The sequence below is a fragment of the Hyperolius riggenbachi genome, chromosome 9, assembly GCF_040937935.1.
Source record: "Hyperolius riggenbachi isolate aHypRig1 chromosome 9, aHypRig1.pri, whole genome shotgun sequence".
Lineage (NCBI taxonomy): Eukaryota > Metazoa > Chordata > Amphibia > Anura > Hyperoliidae > Hyperolius > Hyperolius riggenbachi.
In genome coordinates, this window is record NC_090654.1 from 276,327,795 (window position 1) to 276,351,093 (window position 23,299).

The 23,299-nt window shown below is 44.7% G+C and overlaps 1 protein-coding gene across 1 annotated transcript in view; it reads right to left on the reverse strand.

Annotated features, from left to right (window-relative positions):
• Positions 1 to 19,048, reverse strand: part of LBHD2 (LBH domain containing 2) — a 153,793-nt gene extending 134,745 nt beyond the window's left edge. The window contains exon 1 of the mRNA XM_068252281.1: positions 18,867 to 19,048. Within this exon, the coding sequence (XP_068108382.1) occupies positions 18,867 to 18,997 (131 nt within the window). The 5' untranslated portion in view covers positions 18,998 to 19,048. The remainder of the gene's footprint in view (positions 1 to 18,866) is intronic.
• Positions 19,049 to 23,299: the final 4,251 nt, after the last annotated feature.

Consider the following 23,299-nt stretch of genomic DNA (forward strand, 5'->3'; position numbering starts at 1 on the left):
GGAACATTTCGTGTTTAAAAGACCGATGTCAGCCAAGGAAATTCTGTAGGAAAATGCAAGGAGCTAACTCGGAAACAGTATTCGCCTCAATTAACTAGGCATGATTTCAAAGTGCCTAAAGCGGACCTGAACTCAGAACTTCCTCTCTGCACTAAAAGATAAGCAACAGCATAATAACCTTTAAAGAAAAACATATCCTTGTTCCTTGTTACACCTGATACAAATCCTGCGATAAATCTGCAATGTGTGTTTACAAATTAGCTGCTGTCGTGGAAGAGGTGATTCGTGACCAGACACAGCTGAGAGATCAAATCACACTTGTGATTAGTCACAGGTGAGGGGGAATTAGACAGGCTAAACTCTCTAAATGCATACAGGGTGCATTGCTCTATGCTTTCCTTGTGTCCTGTGAGTTCAGTTCCACTTTTAACTTGTCTTTTTGAATTCAAATGTTAAGCTGCTCCACACTGATCAGAGCAGACTGTCAAGACTGAAGCCTCATCTACACGGGTAGATGAGGCTGCGATCCGGCGGCTCGATTAGCCGCCGGATCGCCTCTTCCGCGTCCCCGCGTGTGCCCGCCGCGTCCCCGCTTGCCGCGCGTGCGCCGGATTCGATTCCCTGCTCGTCCCCGCCGGCGCTGCTTATCTTCCGCTTGATTCCCTGCCATTGTCCCTTCGCGGGGAACGAGCAGGGAATCGGCTTTGGGGAGATTTGTCCTGTCGGATCTTATCAATCGAGCCGCATGAGCGGCTCGATTGATAAGCCACATCGCCGCCGCATCTACGCGTGTAGATGCGGCTTAATGTTATATACACACTTGAGATAAAAGTCTTTGGAAAATGAAAGATCTCAGACCAATTCTACCCCCTTCCATGTAGTATGAGAGCCATACCTACACAGTCTGTTCTATGGAGCTAAGCTCCCCATCAGATAAAAATCTTTGCAAGATGCTGCACACAAAGATGCTGTACACATGCAACAGATCAGTATCTGCAAAAGATCTGTTCCTGCAAAATGCATTCATAAGCCCCGTACACAAACTCAACAGCGGTCTTTTTTGCTTTCACAACTTTTGTTGTGAAACAAGTTGAAACACCTAAAAAAAAAGTATTTTGTTATTGCTCAAAGAGCTGATAAGACTGATAAGAAGTCAATCCAACAGTTGGATTCATAAACTTCATAAATTATAAATGCATTTTACGGGAATGGATCTTTTGCAGGAACAGATCTTTTGCAGATACTGATCTGTTGCATGTGTACAGCATCTTTGTGTGCAGCATCTTGCAAAGATTTCTATCTGATGGGGAGTTCAGCTCCATAGAATAGACTGTGTAGGTATGGCTCTCATACTACATGGAAGGGGGTAACATTGGTCTGTAATCTTGCCTTTTGCAAAGACTTTTATCTCAAGTGTGTATGTAGCATTGTAATGGTCGGAATTGCCGATTTCTGATTTCAGCAAATGCTGGTTTCCGATTATGCAGATTTCCGGAAAAAAAAATCAGAATTTACAATTCTAATTTCCAAGTTTTGTTTTTTGGGGGTTTTTTTATGCAATTTTTTTAAATAAAGTTAGGTAATTAAAAAAAAGGTTGTTTTTGCAGAATCCTCTCTATTTTGCGGATGTGAGCTATTATGCGGACATCCGCAGTACACTTCCAAATTCTCAGATTGGCCAAATAATTCTGAGTCGGAACCAATCAGAGAGTGCAAAAGTTTACAGCAGAAATCAGAATAACGCCGAAATTTTAGACCAATCCCAAGACTTGGATACTAGTTCTGTGATTGGCCTGAACTTTGTACTGTGTTCCGATTTTTGCAGTAAACTTTTGCATCCTCTCCTCTGATTGGTTCAATACTTCCGAGTATTTTCCAAGTCTTGTGATTGCCCTAAAATTTCCAAATTTACACCAATCACAAGACTTAAAATTCAGAAATACTCAGTAGTATTGGACCAATCAGAAAATGTAAAAGTCCTGAATACCCCGGAAATTTTAGTCCAATCACAGGACTCGGAAAAAGTTTTCTCATGATTGGTCTAACATTTCTGTGGTATTCCAAATTGCGAGGTAAACAACGCCGTTCTCTGATTGGTTCAAAAACTCCATGCCTTGTGATTGGTCTAAAATTTCAGTGTCTCGGTAATAAAGTATTTCAGCAGAATTCTGATTTCCGTCTGTAGCTGTTGAAAAAAAAATCCTGATCAGAAACTCGGAAACTGCTGAAATTTTCCGACCATCTCCACTAAAGATTTATGCAATGAATCAATATTATTAATGATTATCTCTATATATACAGTGGAGGAAATAATTATTTGACCCCTCACTGATTTTGAAAGTTTGTCCAATGACAAAGAAATGAAAAGTCTCAGAACAGTATCATTTCAATGGTAGGTTTATTTTACCAGTTGCAGATAGCACATCAAAAGGAAAATCGAAAAAATAACCTTAAATAAAAGATAGCAACTGATTTGCATTTCATTGAGTGAAATACGTTTTTGAACCCCTACCAACCATTAAGAGTTCTGGCTCCAACAGAGTGGTTAGACACTTCTACTCAATTAGTCACCCTCATTAAGGACACCTGTCTTAACTAGTCACCTGTATAAAAGACACCTGTCCACAGAATCAATCAAGCAGACTCCAAACTCTCCAACATGGGAAAGACCAAAGAGCTGTCCAAGGATGTCAGAGACAAAACTGTAGACCTGCACAAGGCTGGAATGGGCTACAAAACCATTAGCAAGAAGCTGGGAGAGAAGGTGACAACTGTTGGTGCGATTGTTCGAAAATGGAAAGAGCACAAAATGACCATCAATCGACCTCGCTCTGGGGCTTCACGCAAGATCTCACCTCGTGGGGTGTCAATGGTTCTGAGAAAGGTGAAAAAGCATCCTAGAACTACACGGGAGGAGTTAGTGAATGACCTCAAATTAGCAGGGACCACAGTCACCAAGAAAACCATTGGAAACACATTACACCGCAATGGATTAAAATCCTGCAGGGCTCGCAAGGTCCCCCTGCTCAAGAAGGCACATGTGCAGGCCCGTCTGAAGTTTGCCAATGAACACCTGAATGATTCTGTGAGTGACTGGGAGAAGATGCTGTGGTCTAATGAGACCAAAATAGAGCTCTATGGCATTAACTCAACTCGCTGTGTTTGGAGGAAGAAAAATGCTGCCTATGACCCCCAAAACACCGTCCCCACCGCCAAGCATGGGGGTGGAAACATTTTGCTTTGGGGGTGTTTTTCTGCTAAGGGCACAGGACAACTTAATCGCATTAACGGGAAAATGGACGGAGCCATGTATCGTGAAATCCTGAACGACAACCTCCTTCCCTCTGCCAGGAAACTGAAAATGGGTCGTGGATGGGTGTTCCAGCAAGACAATGACCCAAAACATACAGCAAAGGCAACAAAGGAGTGGCTCAAGAAGAAGCACATTAAGGTCATGGAGTGGCCCAGTCAGTCTCCGGACCTTAATCCAATAGAAAACCTATGGAGGGAGCTCAAGTTCAGAGTTGCACAGAGACAGCCTCGAAACCTTAGGGATTTAGAGATGATCTGCAAAGAGGAGTGGACCAACATTCCTCCTAAAATGTGTGCAAACTTGGTCATCAATTACAAGAAACGTTTGACCTCTGTGCTTGCAAACAAGGGTTTTTCCACTAATTATTAAGTCTTTTATTGTTAGAGGGTTCAAAAATTTATTTCACTCAATGAAATGCAAATCAGTTGCTATCTTTTATTTAAAGAGAACCCGAGGTGGGAATTACTAATACTATTGGGGCACAGAGGCTGGTTGCGCACACTAAGACCAGCCTCTGTTGCCCCATCGTGTGCCTCCATGTCCCCCCTGCTCGCCGCTATACCCCCCGCATTGCTGGCGACACGCAGCGTGTCGCCAGCACAATGTTTACCTTGCGCTGTCAGTCAGCGCCGCTCCCCCGCCTCCTCCGCATCGCCGCTACCCGCCCGCGTCACTTCCCTCCTATCAGCGGGAGGGAAGGGACACGGGCGGGTGCGCCGATGCGGAGGAGGCGGGGGAGCGGCGCTGACAGACAGCGCTAAGGTAAACATTGTGCTGGCGACACGCTGCGTGTCGCCAGCAATGCGGGGGGTATAGCGGCGAGCAGGGGGGACATGGAGGCACACGATGGGGCAACAGAGGCTGGTCTTAGTGTGCGCAACCAGCCTCTGTGCCCCAATAGTATTAGTAATTCCCACCTCGGGTTCTCTTTAAGGTTATTTTTTCGATTTTCCTTTTGATGTGCTATCTGCCACTGTTAAAATAAACCTACCATTGACATGATACTGTTCTGAGACTTTTCATTTCTTTGTCATTGGACAAACTTACAAAATCAGTGAGGGGTCAAATAATTATTTCCTCCACTGTATATATATAATAGAGTAAGTGCCTCAACCTTCAAGCAAGAAGAAGAAGTAGCGCCCTGCCCCCAGGGCCGGTCCAAGCAAGAAGAAGGGGCCGGGCCAAGCAAGAAGAAGAAGTAGCGCCCTGCCCCCAGGGCCAGCCAGTCCAAGCAAGAAGAAGGGGCCGGGCCAAGCAAGAAGAAGAAGTAGCGCCCTGCCCCCAGGGCCGGTCCAAGCAAGAAGAAGAAGTAGCGCCCTGCCCCCAGGGCCAGTCCAAGCAAGAAGAAGGGGCCGGTTCAAGCAAGAATAAGAAGTAGCTCCTTGCCCCCAGGGCCAGTCCAACCAAGAAGAAGAAGTAGCGTCCTGCCCCCAGGGTCAGTCCAAGCAAGAAGAAGGGGCCGGTTCAAGCAAGAATAAGAAGTAGCTCCTTGCCCCCAGGGCCAGTCCAACCAAGAAGAAAAAGTAGCGCCCTGCCCCCAGGGTCAGTCCAAGCAAGAAGAAGGGGCCGGTTCAAGCAAGAAGAAGAAGTAGCGCCCTGCCCCCAGGGGCGGTCCTACACTTGCCGCCGAGCTGGAGGGGGTAGCGAGCAGGAAGGGGGTATTGGGCACAGCGGCGGGGAGGGGGGTCAGACCCCCCCTCACCTGAGTCCTGTATCTGCACTCCCCCTCTAGCTTAAGTTCAGCAGCAGATGCCGCTATTAGTAGGAGGCAGTGGGCGGGGATGACTCACTTTTTACTGTCACTTCCTGCAATGCCATCCACTTACAATACAGTAGGCAGCATTGTAGAAAATGACGACAGTGGAATGCACGCAGGAAAGCGGAAGAGGGGAGTCATGCCTCTTACTAATAGCGGCGGCTGCTGCTGAGCTTAAGCTGGAGGGGGAACGCAGATGGGGGACCCAGGTGAGGGAGGGGGGGGGGCCCGACCCCCCTCCCTGCCGCTGTGCCCAATACCCCCTTCCTGCCCGCTACCCCCTCCAGCTTGGCGTATGCTATGCCGCGGGTCGGGTAGTTATTATTAATACAGGACCTCTTTCCTGCTAAAAACTAATAAATAAATGGTTCTTCCATTCCTCCAGTAAGTTGGGTAAAATCACGTCCTCCGCGGCTAGCAGGAGAGCGGAGATTGCTTCACATCTGTAGACGCTGCAGGCAGAGCACGGAGTCCGTTGCTTACAATCAGACAGACCATGACCAGAGGAGTATCTGGGAGATTAGAGGAGTATGAGGCTCAATGAGAAGCACAGAGGTCAATTTACTAAGGCTGAGTCACTGTGAAGAACATACTGATCGGCCAAAATAATACAACCCCCTGCCTAATATTGTGCAGTCCTAGTCCTAGCCTGTGCCCCGGTGACGCCTGGACTCCGCAAGAACTGTGAAGGTGCCCTGTACTAAATGAATATATACCAGTCATTAAGCCCGCTCCTTTACCAAGCGCAAGATGTGCCACTGCCACATCGCGCATGCGCGCCCACGGCCTCGCACGTGCTCGAACCGGGCGTGCGCATACTGCAGCCCCCACACGGCGGCGTAATTACAATTCATGGGGTCCACCAGCTAAACTTTGATAGAGCCCCAGGTATTCACACTCCTTCCCTTGCCTTCCCTTGGTGCCCTTCAAAGCCACGGGGCCCAACCAGGGCCAGTTCTAGACTTCTTACTGCCTGAGGCAAACTTGTGAGGATGTCCCTCCCCCTTCCCGATTTGGAATGATCGCACAGCACCCGACAATTTACTCTGCTTCATTTAATGTTCTCACATGACATGCTGCAGCTCAACACAACAATACACTGTCTGATGGAGTCTGTGACAAACACACTGCTCACCCTCAGCCACTCCACTCCTCCTCAGTCAGGACAGCAGTGCCCCCTCCTCCCTTCTGCTGTGCAAGTCAAATGAAACATGCTACTCTCCTGGCTCCCCACCCCCCTCCTCACTCACCATCAGACTCCTCACACAGCACAACAAGCTGCTTTTCCCCAATGCTGCTCTCCGGCCTCCCCCTCCTCACTCACTGTCAGACTCCTCACACAGCACAACAAGCTGCTTTTCCCCAATGATACTCTCCTGCCTCCCCCCTCCTCACTCACTGTCAGACTCCTCACAAAGCACAACAAGCTGCTTTTCCCCAATGATGACCTCTTCACCTCGCTCTCCTCCTACTCTGACTGCATGCTGTTAGTGTAAACACAGTACAAATGCTGCCCCTGTAATCTCTGTGCCTGATGCAAGTGTTTCACCTTGCTTCATGAGAGAACCGGCCCTGGGCCCATCTCAAAACAGTCATAAAACAAGTGTGGCCATCGTGATCTCCACACCCATAACAAGTGTAGCCACACCCATAACAAGTGTAGCCACACCCATAACAAGTGTAGCCACACCCATAACAAGTGTAGCCACAAACGCCTGATCTGGAGTATCAGAGGAAGGGAAGGTTAGTAGTTGGGGCCCTCCACAGCTCTGGGCCCCCCTGGCGATCGCAGGTACTGCTCCCCTCTAGTTACACCCCCGCCCGCCACATTTGCTCACTTAAAGCTCGATTAGCGCAAATACCTTCTGTTTTAAGAAGGTAAATTACAAAGACTGTTGCTTTTTTAGTAGGAGGGCTTTTTGGTCTTTTTAGTCCCCTATACATTCCTAGTTCAAGGAATCCCCCCGGTTTACAGACACCCGACTTACAAACGACCCGCCAATATGAACGGGCCGATCCCATCGCGATGATGTCATTTCTGTGGGGGAAGTTTAAAGAAGCGGTTTCAAACATCTTTAAACTTCCCCCACAGAAATGACATCATCGCGATGGGATCGGCCCGTTCATATTGGCGGGTCGTTTGTAAGTCGGGCGTCTGAAAAACCGGAGGGATTCCTTGAACTAGGAATGTATAGGGGACTAAAAAGACCAAAAAGCCCTCCTACTAAAAAGCAACGGTCTTTGTAATTTGCCTTCTTAAAACAGAAGGTATTTGCGATAATCGAGCTTAAGAACGGATTCAAGTTAAGAACAAATCTACAGTCCCTATCTCGTTCTTTAACCGGGGACTAGTGTAGTTCTGGGTCACCATGAGCTGCTTAGGTATTCTTCTATAATACATACTGTACAACACACAACCTATAATATAGTACAACTCCCCTAGTGGTCAGGCCTGGACTTCACAAGCCCTGTAAAGGTATCCTGTGCAGGGCCGGTGCTACCATTAAGGCAAAGGAGGCAGCTGCCTCAGGGCCCCAGAGCTTGTAGGGGCCCCCAGTGGCTACAAGAGGAAAAAAAAATTTCAAATCGGCCTTATAGTTTTTGAGAAAATCGATTTTAAAGTTTCAAAGGAAAAAAAAAAAAACAATTAAAAACCTGCCGACTTTAATGGTTAATAGCAAATCCACCTTAAAAGCTAGAAACCCTAAATTTGCAGGATATGTTAAGGAGATCATTAGGAATAAGAGGAAAAAACAATTTTTCAAAAAGACCTTATAGTTTTTGAGAAAATCGATTTTAAAGTTTAGAAGGAAAAACGTATAGTTTTAAATGTGGTAAATGTCACTTTTAGTAGCAAACCTAAGGGTAGTGTAATTTTACATGCATCAAACGAAAGCACAATAAATTTCCTGTCGGGGTTTCCAGGGGGTCTATACGCAGCCGCAGCGCTTTGGCCAGGGATCGCTATACAGCCGCAATATGGCTGTATGAAGATCCCTGGCATTTTTTCCTATTTTCCCAATTTTTTTTTATGTTTAGAGTGTGGAAAAAAATTTTTTTTAAATTATGTGGGTCCCCCATCCTGAAACTTTTTAACCCCTTGTCCCCCATGCAGGCTGGGATAGCCAGAATGTGGAGCTCCGAGAGATTGGGACTTCACACCCTGACTATACCAGCTGCAAAAAAGGTCCCCTAATGCCGATTTTTGTTCCGGGGTATATGTTGGGGGGCCCCCCCCAGGTTTATTTTGCCCTGGGGCCCCATTGTTGCTTAAACAGGCCCTGATCCTGTGGTATCTGTCTGTCTGTAATACACTATCAGCCTGGGGTTGGTTAGGCAACGGTAGAGGGAGGGTTCTAGATAAGATTGGGGAAGGTTTAGGGATAGTAAAATATTGGTAAAAAAACATATTTACTATTGGAATTAGCATTACACAATAGTAGAATATCAGTCATTTTACCAGTATTCAACTAGTCTTTATGGGCTCAATTCACAAAAGGGTGCTAACTCAGTTAGCACGCCTAAAAGCTAACTACGGTACTAAGCAGTTAGCACACCCAAAACTTTTATTGACCGCGCGCAAAGTTTAGCACTGTGCCGTGCGTGCGAAACGCCGCACCGGGTGCGCCTAAAACGTGCGCCCGAAATGTCACATCGTGCGTCGTTTTGGGTGCACCTGGTGCAACGTTTTAGGCGCAATCGGTGCGACTGTTTGATCGCACCCGGTGCAACGTTTCACACGCCCCTCACAGCGCTAAACTTTGCAACGCGCTAACTTAGCAAGCTAAACGTTAGCAAGCTAAACCTAAAGGGCTTTAGGCGTGCTAAGCGGGCTTTTAGGCGTGCTAACTACATTAGCATCCTTTTGTGAATCAAGCCCTATCTCTGGTGCCCGAATCTCCCTGGAGCCCATATTACATCCACGCCTCCTGGACACTGGGATTGGGATTGAGGCCATTGTCCTCTACACTAAACAAGGATCAAGGATGTTTTGCAGGGGAAGAGGATTTTCTGCCATTTCTTACACAGTACCTACTAATGTAACAACTAGAGATGACCCAAACTGTTCACCGGCTTACAGTTCCTGGCGAACTTGGGCTGTTTGGCATTTGCATTTAATGCAAACTTTTTGTTAAAAAAGTTTCTCTTTAACGGTTAATAGAAAAACTTCTACATGCTAGAAACACCAAATTTGCAGGTTACAGTATATTAAAGGAGAACTGAAGTGAGAGTTATACGGAGGCTGCCATATTTATTTCCTTTTAAGCAATACCAGTTGCCTGGCAGCCCTACTGATCTGTTTGGCTGAAGTAGTGGCTGAATCACACCAGAAACAAGCATGCAGCTAATCTTGTCATATCTGTCAAAATTGTCAGAAACACCTGATCTGCTGCATGCTTGTTCAGGGTCTATGGCTGAAAGTATTAGAGGCAGAGGAGCAGCCGGACAGCCAGGTAACTGGTGTTGCTTAAATGGAAATAAATATGGCAGCCTCCATACACCTCTCTCTACAGTTCTCCTTTAAGGAGGACAGTGGGAACAAGAGGAAACAAAAAATTCAGAAAGATCTTATACTGTAGTTTTTGAGAAAATCTGATTTTAAATTTGGGCTGAGTGTGGGAAATGTTTTAATGGTCGCCGGTTAATAGAAAAAGCCCCCGAAAGTGCTAGAAACACTTAGTTTGCATAGTATGTTATGGATGACAGTTGGAATAAGAGGACTTTTTTTTCAAAAAGGCTCTATAGTTTTTGAGAAAATCAATTTTAAAGTTCTTGGGCTGAGTGTAGGAAATGTTTTAAAGACTGGCGACTGTAGCAGTAAATAGCAAGGCCCACTTACAGTGGTGTGAAAAACTATTTGCCCCCTTCCTGATTTCTTATTCTTTTGCATGTTTCTCACACTTAAATGTTTCTGCTCATCAAAAACCGTTAACCATTAGTTAAAGATAACATAATTGAACACAAAATGCAGTTTTAAATGATGGTTTTTATTATTTAGTGAGAAAAAAAACTCAATCTACATGGCCCTGTGTGAAAAAGAAATTGCCCCCTGAACCTAATAACTGGTTGGGCCACCCTTAGCAGCAATAACTGCAATCAAGCGTTTGCGATAACTTGCAACAAGTCTTTTACAGCGCTCTGGAGGAATTTTGGCCCACTCGTTGTTGCAGAATTGTTGTAATTCAGCTTTATTTGAGGGTTTTCTAGCATGAACTGCCTTTTTAAGGTCATGCCACAACATCTCAATAGGATTCAGGTCAGGGCTTTGACTAGGCCACTCCAAAGTCTTCATTTTGTTTTTCTTCAGCCATTCAGAGGTGGATTTGCTGGTGTCTTTTGGGTCATTGTCCTGCTGCAGCACCCAAGATCGCTTCAGCTTGAGTTGACGAACAGATGGCCGGACATTCTCCTTCAGGATTTTTTTGGTAGAGACAGTAGAATTCATGGTTCCATCTATCACAGCAAGCCTTCCAGGTCCTGAAGCAGCAAAACAACCCCAGACCATCACACTACCACCACCATATTTTACTGTTGGTATGATGTTCTTTTGCTGAAATGCTGGGTTACTTCTACGACAGATTTAACAGGACACACACCTTCCAAAAAGTTCAACTTTTGTCTCGGCGGTCCACAAGGTGTTTTCCCACAAGTCTTGGCAATCATTGAGATGTTTTTTTAGCAAAATTGAGACGAGCCTTAATGTTCTTTTTGCTTAAAAGTGGTTTGCGCCTTGGATATCTGCCATGCAGGCCATTTTTGCCCAGTCTCTTTCTTATGGTGGAATTGTGAACACTGACCTTAATTGAGGCAAGTGAGGCCTGCAGTTCTTTAGATGTTGTCCTGGGGTCTTTTGTGGCCTCTCGGATGAGTTTTCTCTGCGCTCTTGGGGTAATTTTGGTCGGCCAGCCACTCCTGGGAAGGTTCATCACTGTTCTATGTTTTTGCCATTTGTGGATAATGGCTCTCACTGTGGTTCGCTGGAGTCCCAAAGCTTTAGAAATGGCTTTATAACCTTTACCAGACTGATAGATCTCAATTACAGTACTTTTGTTCTCATTTGTTTCTGAATTTCTTTGGATCTTGGCATGATGTCTAGCTTTTGAGGTGCTTTTGGTCTACTTCTCTGTGTCAGATAGATCCTATTCTGTGTCTTGATTGAAACAGGTGTGGCAGTAATCAGGCCTGGGGGTGGCTACATAAATTGAACTCAGGTGTGATAAACCACAGTTAAGTTATTTTTTAACAAGGGGGGCAATCACTTTTTCACACAGGGCCATGTAGATTTTGAGTTTTTTTTCCTCACTAAATAATAAAAACCATCATTTAAAACTGCATTTTGTGTTCAATTATGTTATCTTTGACTAATAGTTAACGGTTTTTGATGAGCAGAAACATTTAAGTGTGACAAACATTCAAAAGAATAAGAAATCAGGAAGGGGGCAAATAGTTTTTCACACCACTGTACATGCTAGAAACAGCAAATTTGCATGATATGTTAAGAAGGACAGTGGGAACAAGGGGAAAACATTTTTTTAAAAAGACCTTATAGTTTTTGAGTCAATATTAAAGTTAGTGGAAAAAAGTAGCAAAGTAAATGCGCTAAAACGACAGATAATGTATTAACATGTATATAAACAAACAACAAACAAACACAGAACATTTATATCTCGCTTTTCTCCTGGCGGACTCAAAGCGCCAGAGCAGCAGCCACTAGGACGCGCTCTATAGGCAGTAGCAGTGTTAGGGAGTCTTGCCCAAGGTCTCCTACTGAATAGGTGCTAGCTTACTGAACAGGCAGAGCTGAAATTCGAACCCTGGTCTCCTGTGTCAGAGGCAGAGCCCTTAACCATTACACTATCATTAATTGTTTTATATATATATATGTTCAGAGTGTGGGAAATATAAAAAAAATGATGAGGGATCCCCCCTCACAAGCCTCTTTAACCCCTTTTTCCCCATGCAGGCGGGGATAGCCAGAATCCAGTGCCCCAGCCATGTGGGGCAGGGGCTTTGCACTCTGAGCTATACCAGCATACATGATCCCTAGATGTCTACCCCCTCCCTAGCATAAATAAGTATAGGGGTATATAGTATTATTTCCACAAAGGGTTAAATGAAATAAAAACACAACAACGAGAAAAGTCCTTTATTATTCTAAATTAACCTTAATACTATACTGGGGCCGCCACCTATACTTGGCTACTTATACTAGGGCGCCTATAGCTTGCTACCTATTCTGGGGGAACCTGTACCTGGGTAACCTATACTGGTGCACCTCCCATACCTGGCTACCTATACTGGGGTCAACTATACCAGGTTACCTATACCAGGGTACCACCTATAGTTGAATACCTATACTGAGGCACCTGTATCTTGCTAGTGGGTGGGCACAGCAACTAGTGGGTGGCCCAGGGAGGGGGGCCCAGGCAGGGCCCGGGCCGAGGCAGAGGCTGGAGAGGCTCCAGCCTCAGGGCGCAGTGTAGGAGGGGGAGCACAATTCATTCAGCTGTCATTCCTAATTGTGTTTGAAGCAGAAATAAATAAGAAAAGGGGATACATAGCAGTGACTGCAAGCCAGATAACTAGATTTTAAGGTGTTTAAGGGGAGGTTGTGGGCCCTGTGGCGCCTCTTAGTCTAATAGCAATCAGTGCGTGACGGCTGGGTTGGCAAGGATGGAGGGGCACACTTTGGTGTCTCAGCCTTGGGTGCTGGAGGACCTTGTCCCGCCTCTGGGCCTAGGCCTGATGATGTGTGAGGGGCCCCAAAATTTCTGATGGCGGCCCTGAGTAACACAATCAGCCTGCTTGGCGGATACAGGGTAAAATAGGGATCAGGAAGGGGGAATGCTGCTTGTTTGTTTGTTTTGGGGTTTTTTCACAAGTCCTCTTTTTGCCACGATGGGGCAGATTTAGCAAAACCAGTGCAAGGGGTCACTCTGACCAACTACTACACTTTTCTACAAGTTTTTGCTCCAATTTTCTTGCCCTGGTTCTGATAAATCTGCCCCATTGAGTCAAAAAGTGCTATTAAACTACACCTGAACTGAGAGGGATGTGGAGGCTGCCATATGTATTTCCTTTTAAACAATACCAGTTGCCTGGCTGTCCTGCTGATCCTTTGCAACTAATGCCCTTAGTCATAGACCCTGAACCAGCATGCAGCAGATCAGGTGTTTCTGTCTAAATTGTGACTGGATTAGCTGCATGCTTGTTTCAGGTGTGATTAAGACACTACTGCAGCCAAAGAGATCAGCAGGACTGCCAGGCAACTGGTATATATTAAAAGGAAATAAATATGGCAGCCTCCAGTTCAGGTTTCCCGTTAAAAAAAGGGAGTTCATATTCTGAGGATATGGCTCACTTATTTGATTACTTAAAAGGGGGGATCGATCAACGGCCAGATAAATGCACACACACATCCCGTTTCCCTGCTCACTTTTATTTAGCTTCAGAATACGACAAAGGACAGATTCGGAGTCTGAGCTGCTTTCCTATTGGATGGCAAGAGCAGTGAATGGCTACGGCAATGTGTTGGACGGGGTAGCTCAATAACGGTATGGAGAAGTACAGTCTGGGAGGCTGCCATGCTGACACCCCACAAAATCTGTCCGAGGAAAGGGGCTGCCGAGCTCTGGCTGCGACTCTGGGAATAGAAAATCTGCCCGTATCTGTTGGGGCCTACATGCCAAATGCAGTTCTGACGCTGAGATACATTCTGCGGTCTGGAGGAAGCAGTCACAGCGAGCGGAGATGGTTCTGAGCTCTTCGGAAGGAGATCTCTTATAATGGAGATATACACGCACAGATCATCAGCACTCCAGTCGTAGATTGCTGACTGGTCTGCTGATCCTCTGCCCTGAACAAGCATGCATGGTGGTTTAGTGGTTATCATTCTTGCCTTGCAGCACAGCACTAAGTCCCTGGTTGGAATCCCAGCCAGGGTACTATCTGCATGGAGTTTGTATGTTCTCTGTGTTTGCATGGGTTTTCTCTGGGCACTTTACTTTCCTCCCACATCCCAAAAACATACAGATAAGTTAATTGACCAGACAGTGATGGCTAACCTTGGCACTTCAGCTGTGACAAAACTGCAACTCCCATCATGCCTCTGCCTCCCCGAGTTATGCTTAGATCTGTCAGAGTATTGCAATGCCTCATGGGACTTGTAGTTCCACCACAACTGCAGTGCCAAAGTTAGCCATCACTGGACTAGATTGTGAGCCCCTCTGAAGGACAGCTAGTGACAAGACACTGACTGATGAAGATGTCAGCGCTATATAAATACTAAGTAATAATAAAAAAAATAATAATAATATTGACCTTTTTATCTTTACCCTGCACTCAGAAGCTGTTCTCTGCCAGGAAAGTATTTTATGGCTGCAATTCCTTATCAGTGAGGATTAGTTGGACTATGTACAATTGGCGAGAAACTGTAACTTGTATACCTGAATGTTAACTCTATCAGGCAGGAAAAAAAAAGGAACTCAGCACTGTGATTTGTGTGCTTAGCATGGTATGTACACATGATTATCTCATTAAGTCACATGTCACCCCGGGTACACTTAACACATTAGCAGCTTCAATAGAGTTATCTCGTTTAAGATAAGTGCACTGCTTTTGGCCTTAGTCGACAGAACTCGTTGTGCTGTAAATTCTTGGAATGCTTTGATCTCTCTCTACTAGCAGAAAATATAGAATCTGAAAGCAGAAGTTCTCTGTTATTGCCTCACACTGCCCCCTAGTGACAAATGTCCAAAAACACACATTACAGCAGTACTAATTAGAAGCAGGGAAATGTAACAAGTAAGAAGTAAAAAATGTGCTAGAATTAATTGGCTTGAAGCACTTCCATGCCTCTAAATAAATTAGCTTCTAACTCCATGCACAAATGCTTCTCTTGCAGCACACATCAGAATAGTCTGCGTTTTTTATGTGTACAAGTTTCTCCACCAATCCCAGTAGAGACCTAATGGGATGCAGGCTACAGTGCTCAGACATCCCCTGCCTTGGACAGGGCGATGATGCCGTGTCAGGAGCACTGAATCTGTTATTAACACCTTTGGTTGGGCTGCTTCAGATTACGTAAAATCAGATTTATACAGTTATTTTTTTAGCTGCTGAAGACTCATCACAAAGTCCAAATGAAGGGTAACGTTTGGGTCCTGCGTTTATTAGGCTGTCAGATGGTAGATTTAGTCCCGCGTCTGGAGTTCCACTGCAGAGCTCAGTTCCAGTCAACGATCTGCACGCACCATCTGACAGCTCAATCAGCACAGCGTACAGATTTTACATTTTTTAAGAGGGTATTCTAGCAAAAAATATGGTATGGTGAAAATGTTTGCAACGTTGTAATATTTTGCAACCGGTTGCAATAATTTATACTTATAGCTATCAGAAAGTGCAACCTAACCATTGATTTCAATGTATTTGTATCAGAAAATGCAACCCAACCTAACCCTATTCTCAGACAGAACCCTCCTCTACTGGGCAACTAATAAACCCCCCCCCCTGGAGGGAATAAGAACCCCCTGGTGGGCAACTAATAACCCCCCCCCCCTTCCTGGAGGGAAACAATAACCCCTCCCCCCCCGGTGGGCAACTAATAACCCCCCTACAGGGAACTAAACACCGGCAGATGCAAATGACCGCCAGGAAATGTGAAAGGAGGCGGGGCATGTGCAGTTAAGCATCGTCCATTCAAGTTGCAAAATATTACATGTTGAAATATTTTTCATTACACCGGTTTTAAAACTGTGAAAATAAAGTGGTCACCTAAGGAGAGAAAAGAAAAAACGACAAACATGACATTGGGAGCCACTGAGTGCCGTGGTCTGATTTAGATATTTGGAGGAGGGGCGGAGATTGTAGACATATACTCACAAGTCAAGGATGCGGGGGCCCCCTACCCCCCAGCAGGGAGAGAATCCGCTACTGGTGTACTGATCAGAGATGGATTCTGATGTAAATCGGCCCTAGACAAGGCCGTAGATTTGGGGCCTCGTTGTGGTCATTTTGGTAACCGGAAGTGGAGAGGGGTCAGAGAAGGTGGCAGGTGGCTCACTGGACCCCAAGCAACTGCCTAGGTTGCCTGGTGGATGATCCTGCTTTGGTATTAATGAGATCTTCTGATTGGACACCCTGTACAAAATGTTATATTTTTCTACTGAAAAATGTGTTTAATTGAATCTAAACTTTATTCTCATCCTTTAAAGGACACATCCAAAGAGTTAATAAATTAAAAAAAAAATGCACTTACCTGGGGCTTCCTCCAGCCCCTGTCAGCCATTCTGTGCCCTTCCACGCTGGTGGTCTGGGGTTCCCTCTGGCGCAAGATGCCAACTGCGCCTGCGAGAGCGGCTCTCAGAGTTGCGCTGACAACACCCGGACTGTACTGCACATGCACAGTAGCTCTGCACCTGCATAGACCAGCTCGGATGACGTCAGTGCGACTCAATGAGCCGCACAGTGGAACACAAGAAGATGGAGGACGATGCCAACTTAGCGAGGTTGGCATCTGCACCGGAGGGGACCGGGAACCACGGGAGCTGCGGCGAGGGAACAGGACAGCTGACAGGGGCTGGAGGAAGCCCCAGGTAAGTGGATCTCTTTTTGTTTTGTTCCTTGGACCTCCCCTTTAAATTGATGTTTCCTAATCTCAAATGTTAATATGAAGAAAAACTAATGATGATAGAGAGCACCAGCGTGGTTTGAATTCTAAAATTACATCTTTTGCTTACGAATTTTTAGCAGTATGCATGGCTAGGGGCGTGGCATGGGTGTGATTAGAGGTGTGGCATGGGGCATGTCGTAAAGTGTCCCTCTTTCTCATCTCAAAAAGTAGTGTGTGTTGAATAAAATGGGGGGTACGTGTGATAACTGTCAAGCCGAAATGGCTGATAACAACTGTTTCAGCCGACAATTGTTCTGTGTGTACAGTGGTCACCAATCGATCCTGCTCAAGTGTCGGAAGTCATTAAGGACCCCAGAGCAGGACTAATTGCATTGCTATATTTGCTCCCCCACCCGCAGTAATCCGCTCTATCATATGCTGATTATCGCCCCTCACCATAGCAACAGAACGCATCACTAGCCTGAAAACTAGCGATAGGTCTGTACAGCTTAGGTCCCCAAATTGCCGCCTGATGGATCTTTTTCCGATTCCCAACGGGCGACAGTTATTGCAAGTGTGTACTTAGCTTAAGTATAAAGATAGACAGATAGATAGCTAGACAGACAGACAGACAGACAGACAGGCAGGCAGGCAGGCAGACAGACAGACAGACAGACAGACAGACAGACAGACAGACAGACAGACAGACAGACAGACAGACAGACAGATCCCTCCTAAACATGCTACAAGCCAAGAGTATATCACTTGAAATTTGTTATGGACTTGCTATGAATCAGAATCAGAATCAGTTTTATTCGCCAAGTGCGACGGAAGTCGTACTCGGAATTATTTGTGGTTCACATGGCATAGGCAAGTTCAAAGACAGGCAAACAGATACACAGGCAGACGTGACAGACATTACAAGTGTACAAAAGTATATAGACAAGTATATGAGCAGCACTAAATACAAGCTCACTCTATGGGGTTGATTCACTAAACCGTGCTATGACAAATAGCACGCCTAATCAGAGGAAGCACGCCTTATCAAAGTTAATACGCCTTATCAGAGTAGTATAGCGAACGCTACGAACCGGCAGGGGCTCAGGGCAGGACAAGTGCCATTGCCAATTAGCAAGCATAAGTTTGTAGTGCTCGATATGCTACTCTGGATGGCATGTAAACTTTGCTAAGGCGTGTTATCTCTGATAAGGCGTGCTATTTGTCATAGGACGGTTTAGTGAATCAACCCCTATGCATTTACACTTAAAGGACATCTGAATAAGAAATATATGGGGCTTGATTCACAAAAGAGTGCTAACTGTTAGCACGGCCGCTTTCACGCGAATTTTCGCGTTTGTGCACGATCGCGAATTTTTGCGTGCAATTAAACGCTTTCTCGTGCAAACGCGAATTTTCACGCAAATTCTTTATTGTTTTCGCGCGCAAACGCAAAATTTCTTTTGTGAATCAAGCCCATGGAGGCTGTCATATTTATTTCTTTTTATACAATACCAGTTGCCTGGCAGCCCTGTTGGTCTATTTGGCTGCAGTAGTGTCTGAATTTCAGAAACAAAACAAGCATGAAGCTAATCTTTCAGATCTGACAATAATGCCAGAAACACCTGATCTGCTGCATGCTTGTTCAGGGTTTATGGCTAAAGGTCCGTACACACGTCTGATATTAGATACCATGTCCCCAAAATTAAGACATCCCCGAAAGTAATCCCTAGCAGGAATTCCAAGCATCCTCCAAATATAAGCCCTACCCCAAAAGTAAGCCCTAGTGGCAGTAAGGAAAAAAAATATGGCAACTTGTGTTATTACTGGAGCCGATGACCTCGCGGGTGGGACCATGGCTTCATCATTGGGCCAATCACTGCACTCGCTGCTACTCAGCAAGCGCAGTGATTGCCCCAGTAACAGAGCAGTGGTCCCACCCGCAAAACCATCAGCTCCAGTAGAAACATAAGTTACCTTCCGTCTTCCCCATAGCCTGGGGAAGGCAGGAGGACACACAGCACAGGTGTTCATAGAAATATAAGACACCCCCTGAAAATAAGCCCTAGCACATCTTTTGGAGCAAAAATAAATATAAGCCACTGTCTTATTTTCAGGGAAACACAATAGATAGATGTGTTTGTGGCCCAGCTGCCACTTTCTCTGACAACTCTTCCATCTCAACTTACCAAAAACACAGTAGGAGGAAGCAGAGTCTAGTACCTTCCTTCGGGCCCCATTTCTTGGTAATCCTCTTCTGCGTAACTTTGCATGGGCAGTGGGGTGGCATGCGTCCCCCTGTAAGTTCTGAGCGCCTCATTCTATGCGAGGACAGCTGTTAACTTTCCAGTGAATTTTTGGAATGCTTGACATTCTGCTGTTATATGTTTGTGTAGCAGGAACAGTGTAGCAGCGACATTAAACAAATAAACACTACATTAGCGGCCAAGACCTACGGAGAGGTGAATGCAGCACATGGTGCATAAAATAACAGGTTAGAATAGCTTTCCATTAACCTGATATACAGCAGCGGTTGCTGACAGAGAGAAAAAATTGTTCTTCGCCTCCAACTCGGACTTTCTGTGCGGAAAATATATGTTCTTGTGGTAAGTATCAAGCAGCAGTCATTACTGTCAATTTCATTTTCAAAACGGCAATATAATACAAATAACAGTTGGACTCCAGACAGAAGACCCAGGGGAACTTTAAAAGCCATTCTCATGTTTCCTGAGGAACTCAGATGCAGAGGCACACTTCCTCCGACCAGCCACAGAGGTCAGTGATTTCAAACATGAAAGTAAAAAAAATTACAGATTAAAGGATACCGGAAGTGACATGTGACATGATGAGATAGACATGTGCATGTACAGTGCCTAGCACACAAATAACTATGCTATGTTCCTTTTTTACTTTCTCTGCCTGAAAGAGTTAAATAGTAGGTATGTACAGTGGTTTGCAAAAGTATTCTCACTTGTACACCACTTTGTATTGGTCTTTCACGTGGAATTCCAATAAAATTGATTCATGTTTGTGGCAGTAATATGACAAAATGTGGAAAACTTCAAGGGGGCCGAATACTTTTGCAAACCACTGTAAGTGGCTGACTCAGTCCTGACTTCAGTGTGAACCTCACTGATAAGAAATTCCAAGTATAAAACACTTTCCTAGCAAAAAATGGCATCTGAGAGCAGGAAAGAGATAAAAAGGTGTCAATAGTTCATAGATTTTAGCTCTGACATACTTCAATGAATGTGTCATTGAGCAAAAATGATAAAACAGTCAAAACTTAAAAAGTAGATTTAAACATAAAATAAAACTGTGGTATATCTTAAAAATTCATTTTTAGGAAAAGGAAGATAGATACAATAGTTTATTTAATTCGTTCATTTTCGCTTCGGGTGTTCTTTAAAAAAAAAAAGAGGTTAATTTACCCAAGTAGTCAAGCAAACGTGGGTTGAATTCTTTTTTTCTTTTTTGCTGTTATATGGGATGAGTTTGCAACCCTCGGTTGAGTAATATCAGAACTTGTAAAAGACAGTTTGTAGCATTGCAGTCACATTCACTAGACAAGGCAAATAACTTTTATATTGCGCTTTTTCTCCTGGTGGAATCAAAGAACTTGATGAGCTGCAGCCACTAGGGGAAGCTCTATAGGCAGTAACAGTGTTAGGGAATCTAGTCCAAGGATTCTTTACTAAATAGGTGTTTGCTTACTGAACAGGAAGAGCCGGGATTTGAACCCTGGTCTCCTGTGTCAGACGCAGAGCCCTTAAAAGGGGAACTGAAGTACGAGGTATACGGAGGCTGCCATATTTATTTCCTTTAATCAATACCAGTTGCCTGGCAGCCCTGCTGGTCTATTTCTCTGCAGTAGTATCTGAATAACACCAGAAACAAGCATGCAGCTAATCTTGTCAGATCTGACTTTAACCACTTCAGCCTAACTGGACGAAAATTTTCGTCCAGTTAGGCTGCGCGCACTCCCGCGGGTCGCACGCACTCCCGCGGGCCCCTCCGTGCGCGCCCCCAGCTGCTGGCCAGTAGCCCACCGATCAGTGAAAGGGATTATAAATCCCTTTCGCTGATCGGACCCCCCCGGAGAAAAGCCGACAGCGTCTCTTCAGACGCTGCGGCTTTTCTGAGCTCTGGTCTCCTTTCTTCTGCCTGGGAGCGAGATCGATCGCTCCCAGGACTTTTTGACTTTGGCCATCTTGTGGCCAAATAGCAAATTACACCAAAATCACACTTTGTGTTAAATAAATACATTTTAATACATTAAAAAACCCCTGTTTACCTCCCACACCAAAAAATACCCACATACAAGTTTAAATAAAAAAAAAAAACATAAATAGTTACCTAAGGGTCTGAACTTTTTAAATATGCATGTCAAAGGAGTATATCAATATGATTTATTAAATTATGGGCTTCTAAATAGTGATGGATGCAAATTGAAAAAATGCACCTTTATTTCCAAATTGAATATCGGCGCCATACATTGTGATAGGGGCATAATTTAAATGGTGTAATAAGCGGGACAAATTGGTAAATAAAGTACATGGGTTTTAATTATGGTAGCATGTATGAATTTCAAACTATAATGGCCAAAAGCTGAGGAATAATGATTTTTTTCCATTTCTTTCTTAATATTCCTGTTAAAATGGATTTACAATAAATTAATTCTCAGCAAAATGTATCACCCTCAGAAAGCCTAATTGGTGGCGAAAAAAACAAGATATAGATCCATTCATTGTGCCGAGTAGTGATAAAGTTATTAGCAAATGAATGGGAGGTGAAAGTTGCTCAGATGCAAAAAAATTTCAACCCTGTGGGCTTAAGTGGTTAAAGTCTGAAATACCTGATCTGCTGCATGCTTGTTCAGGGGCTATGGCTAAAAGTATTAGAGGCAGCGGATGAGCAGGGCTGCCAGGCAACTGGTATTGCTTAAAAGGAAATAAATATGGCAGCCTCCATATCCCTCTCTCTTCAGTTCCCCTTTAAGGGCTGGAACCCACAGGAGCGCTTTTGGCAGCGTTTTGGCAGCACTGCGATATGCTAGCAGTTTGCCAAAACGCTGGGCTAATGTTAATGGATGGGGCAACTTCCACAGGAGCGTTTGCGTTTCCCAGAAACGCAAACGCAGGACCTGCAGCATTTTGGGAGCGTTAGCACTTCAATGTAAAGTATTGAAACGCTAGCAGAAACGCTCAGCAAAACCTAAACTGAGCGGTTTTGCTAGCGTTTTGCGGTTCAGCACACTGTAACAAAATGAAAAATAATTCACAGGACCAATCAGGATAAAAACGCAAAACGCTAGGCACCCGCTGGGGAAAAAAATACAATGTTGCAAAACACGACCAAAAACGCGCATGAATCCGCTTGCAAACCGCTCAGACAAAACGCTAGCGGTTGCGTTTTGCGGTTTTCAGTGGGTTCCAGGCCTAAGTGTATAATATCCCGCCAAAGATGACCACAAATACCGATATTCTTTTTTGAATTAATTTTTGTGGAAAAAAATTAAAAGTTGACTTCCGAGTAAAAATGCCATTAGAAATTATTTTTGTAATACAGAATTTTTTTTTTTACGAAAAAGGCACTACAGTATTATAAGGATTGGGTGTGCTATCACTCGATATGGAAAACCTCAAACAATATAGTATAGATTAAGCACACATCAAACAATAATTCCATCACAATACGCAATTTAGTATCCAATCAAATCTCAGCAAATGTTTATACACCAAAAGGGCCGGATTTACCATAAGGCACTGCAGGCATGTGCCTACAGGCGCCTGATGATGGAGAAAGGCGTCTCACTCCCCTCCCTGAGTGCCTCCCTCTCTATGCAGAGTCCTGATGACCTTCAACTGATGAGTTATCCCTTCAGTCAGGGGCCCCTCTAGCTAACTAGTACTTGGGGACACCTTAAGCTACTTAATATTGAGGTTTCTTTAGCTACTTAATACTCTGGGCCACTCTAGCTACTTAAAGTTGCGGGTACGTCTGGCTACCTAATACTAAAGGGAACCTGTTTCTACCTATGATGTGCAAGGGAAGTAAGGGAGAAGTTACAGCTGGGACAGCCAGCACAATTGTGGTGCAGTTTGGCGGGGTTTGCAGATTCCTAGAGGGCAAAGTCTAAGGTGCCAGGACATCTGTGCCTATAGGCTTCCCTGAGGTAAATCTGGGCCTGTACACCAAGGGTGGTGAAAGACAGTCTCTGCATGTACAAAACAGGCCAACTTGCTGCTAGATGTCACATATCATCAGTTCCATAAACACTTTGTACATGCCCCAAGTATGTATATATTTTTTATCCCACCCCGTCTTAGGTACTCTTTAAAGGGGAACTTCAGCCTAAACAAACATACTGTCATTAAGTTACATTAGTTATGTTAATTAAAATAGATAGGTAATATAATCTCTTACCCACCCTGTTTTAAAAGAAAATGTTTGTGATTTCATGGGGGCAGCCATCTTTTTCATGGGGGCAGCCATCTTTTTGGTTGAAAGGAGAAGACAGGGATCATGAGACAAATGTGTCCTGATCACCCCTCCCAGCTGCACACGCTAGGCTTCAAATTTTAAATTCAAAATTTAAAAAAACAAATTTGCACCAAAACAG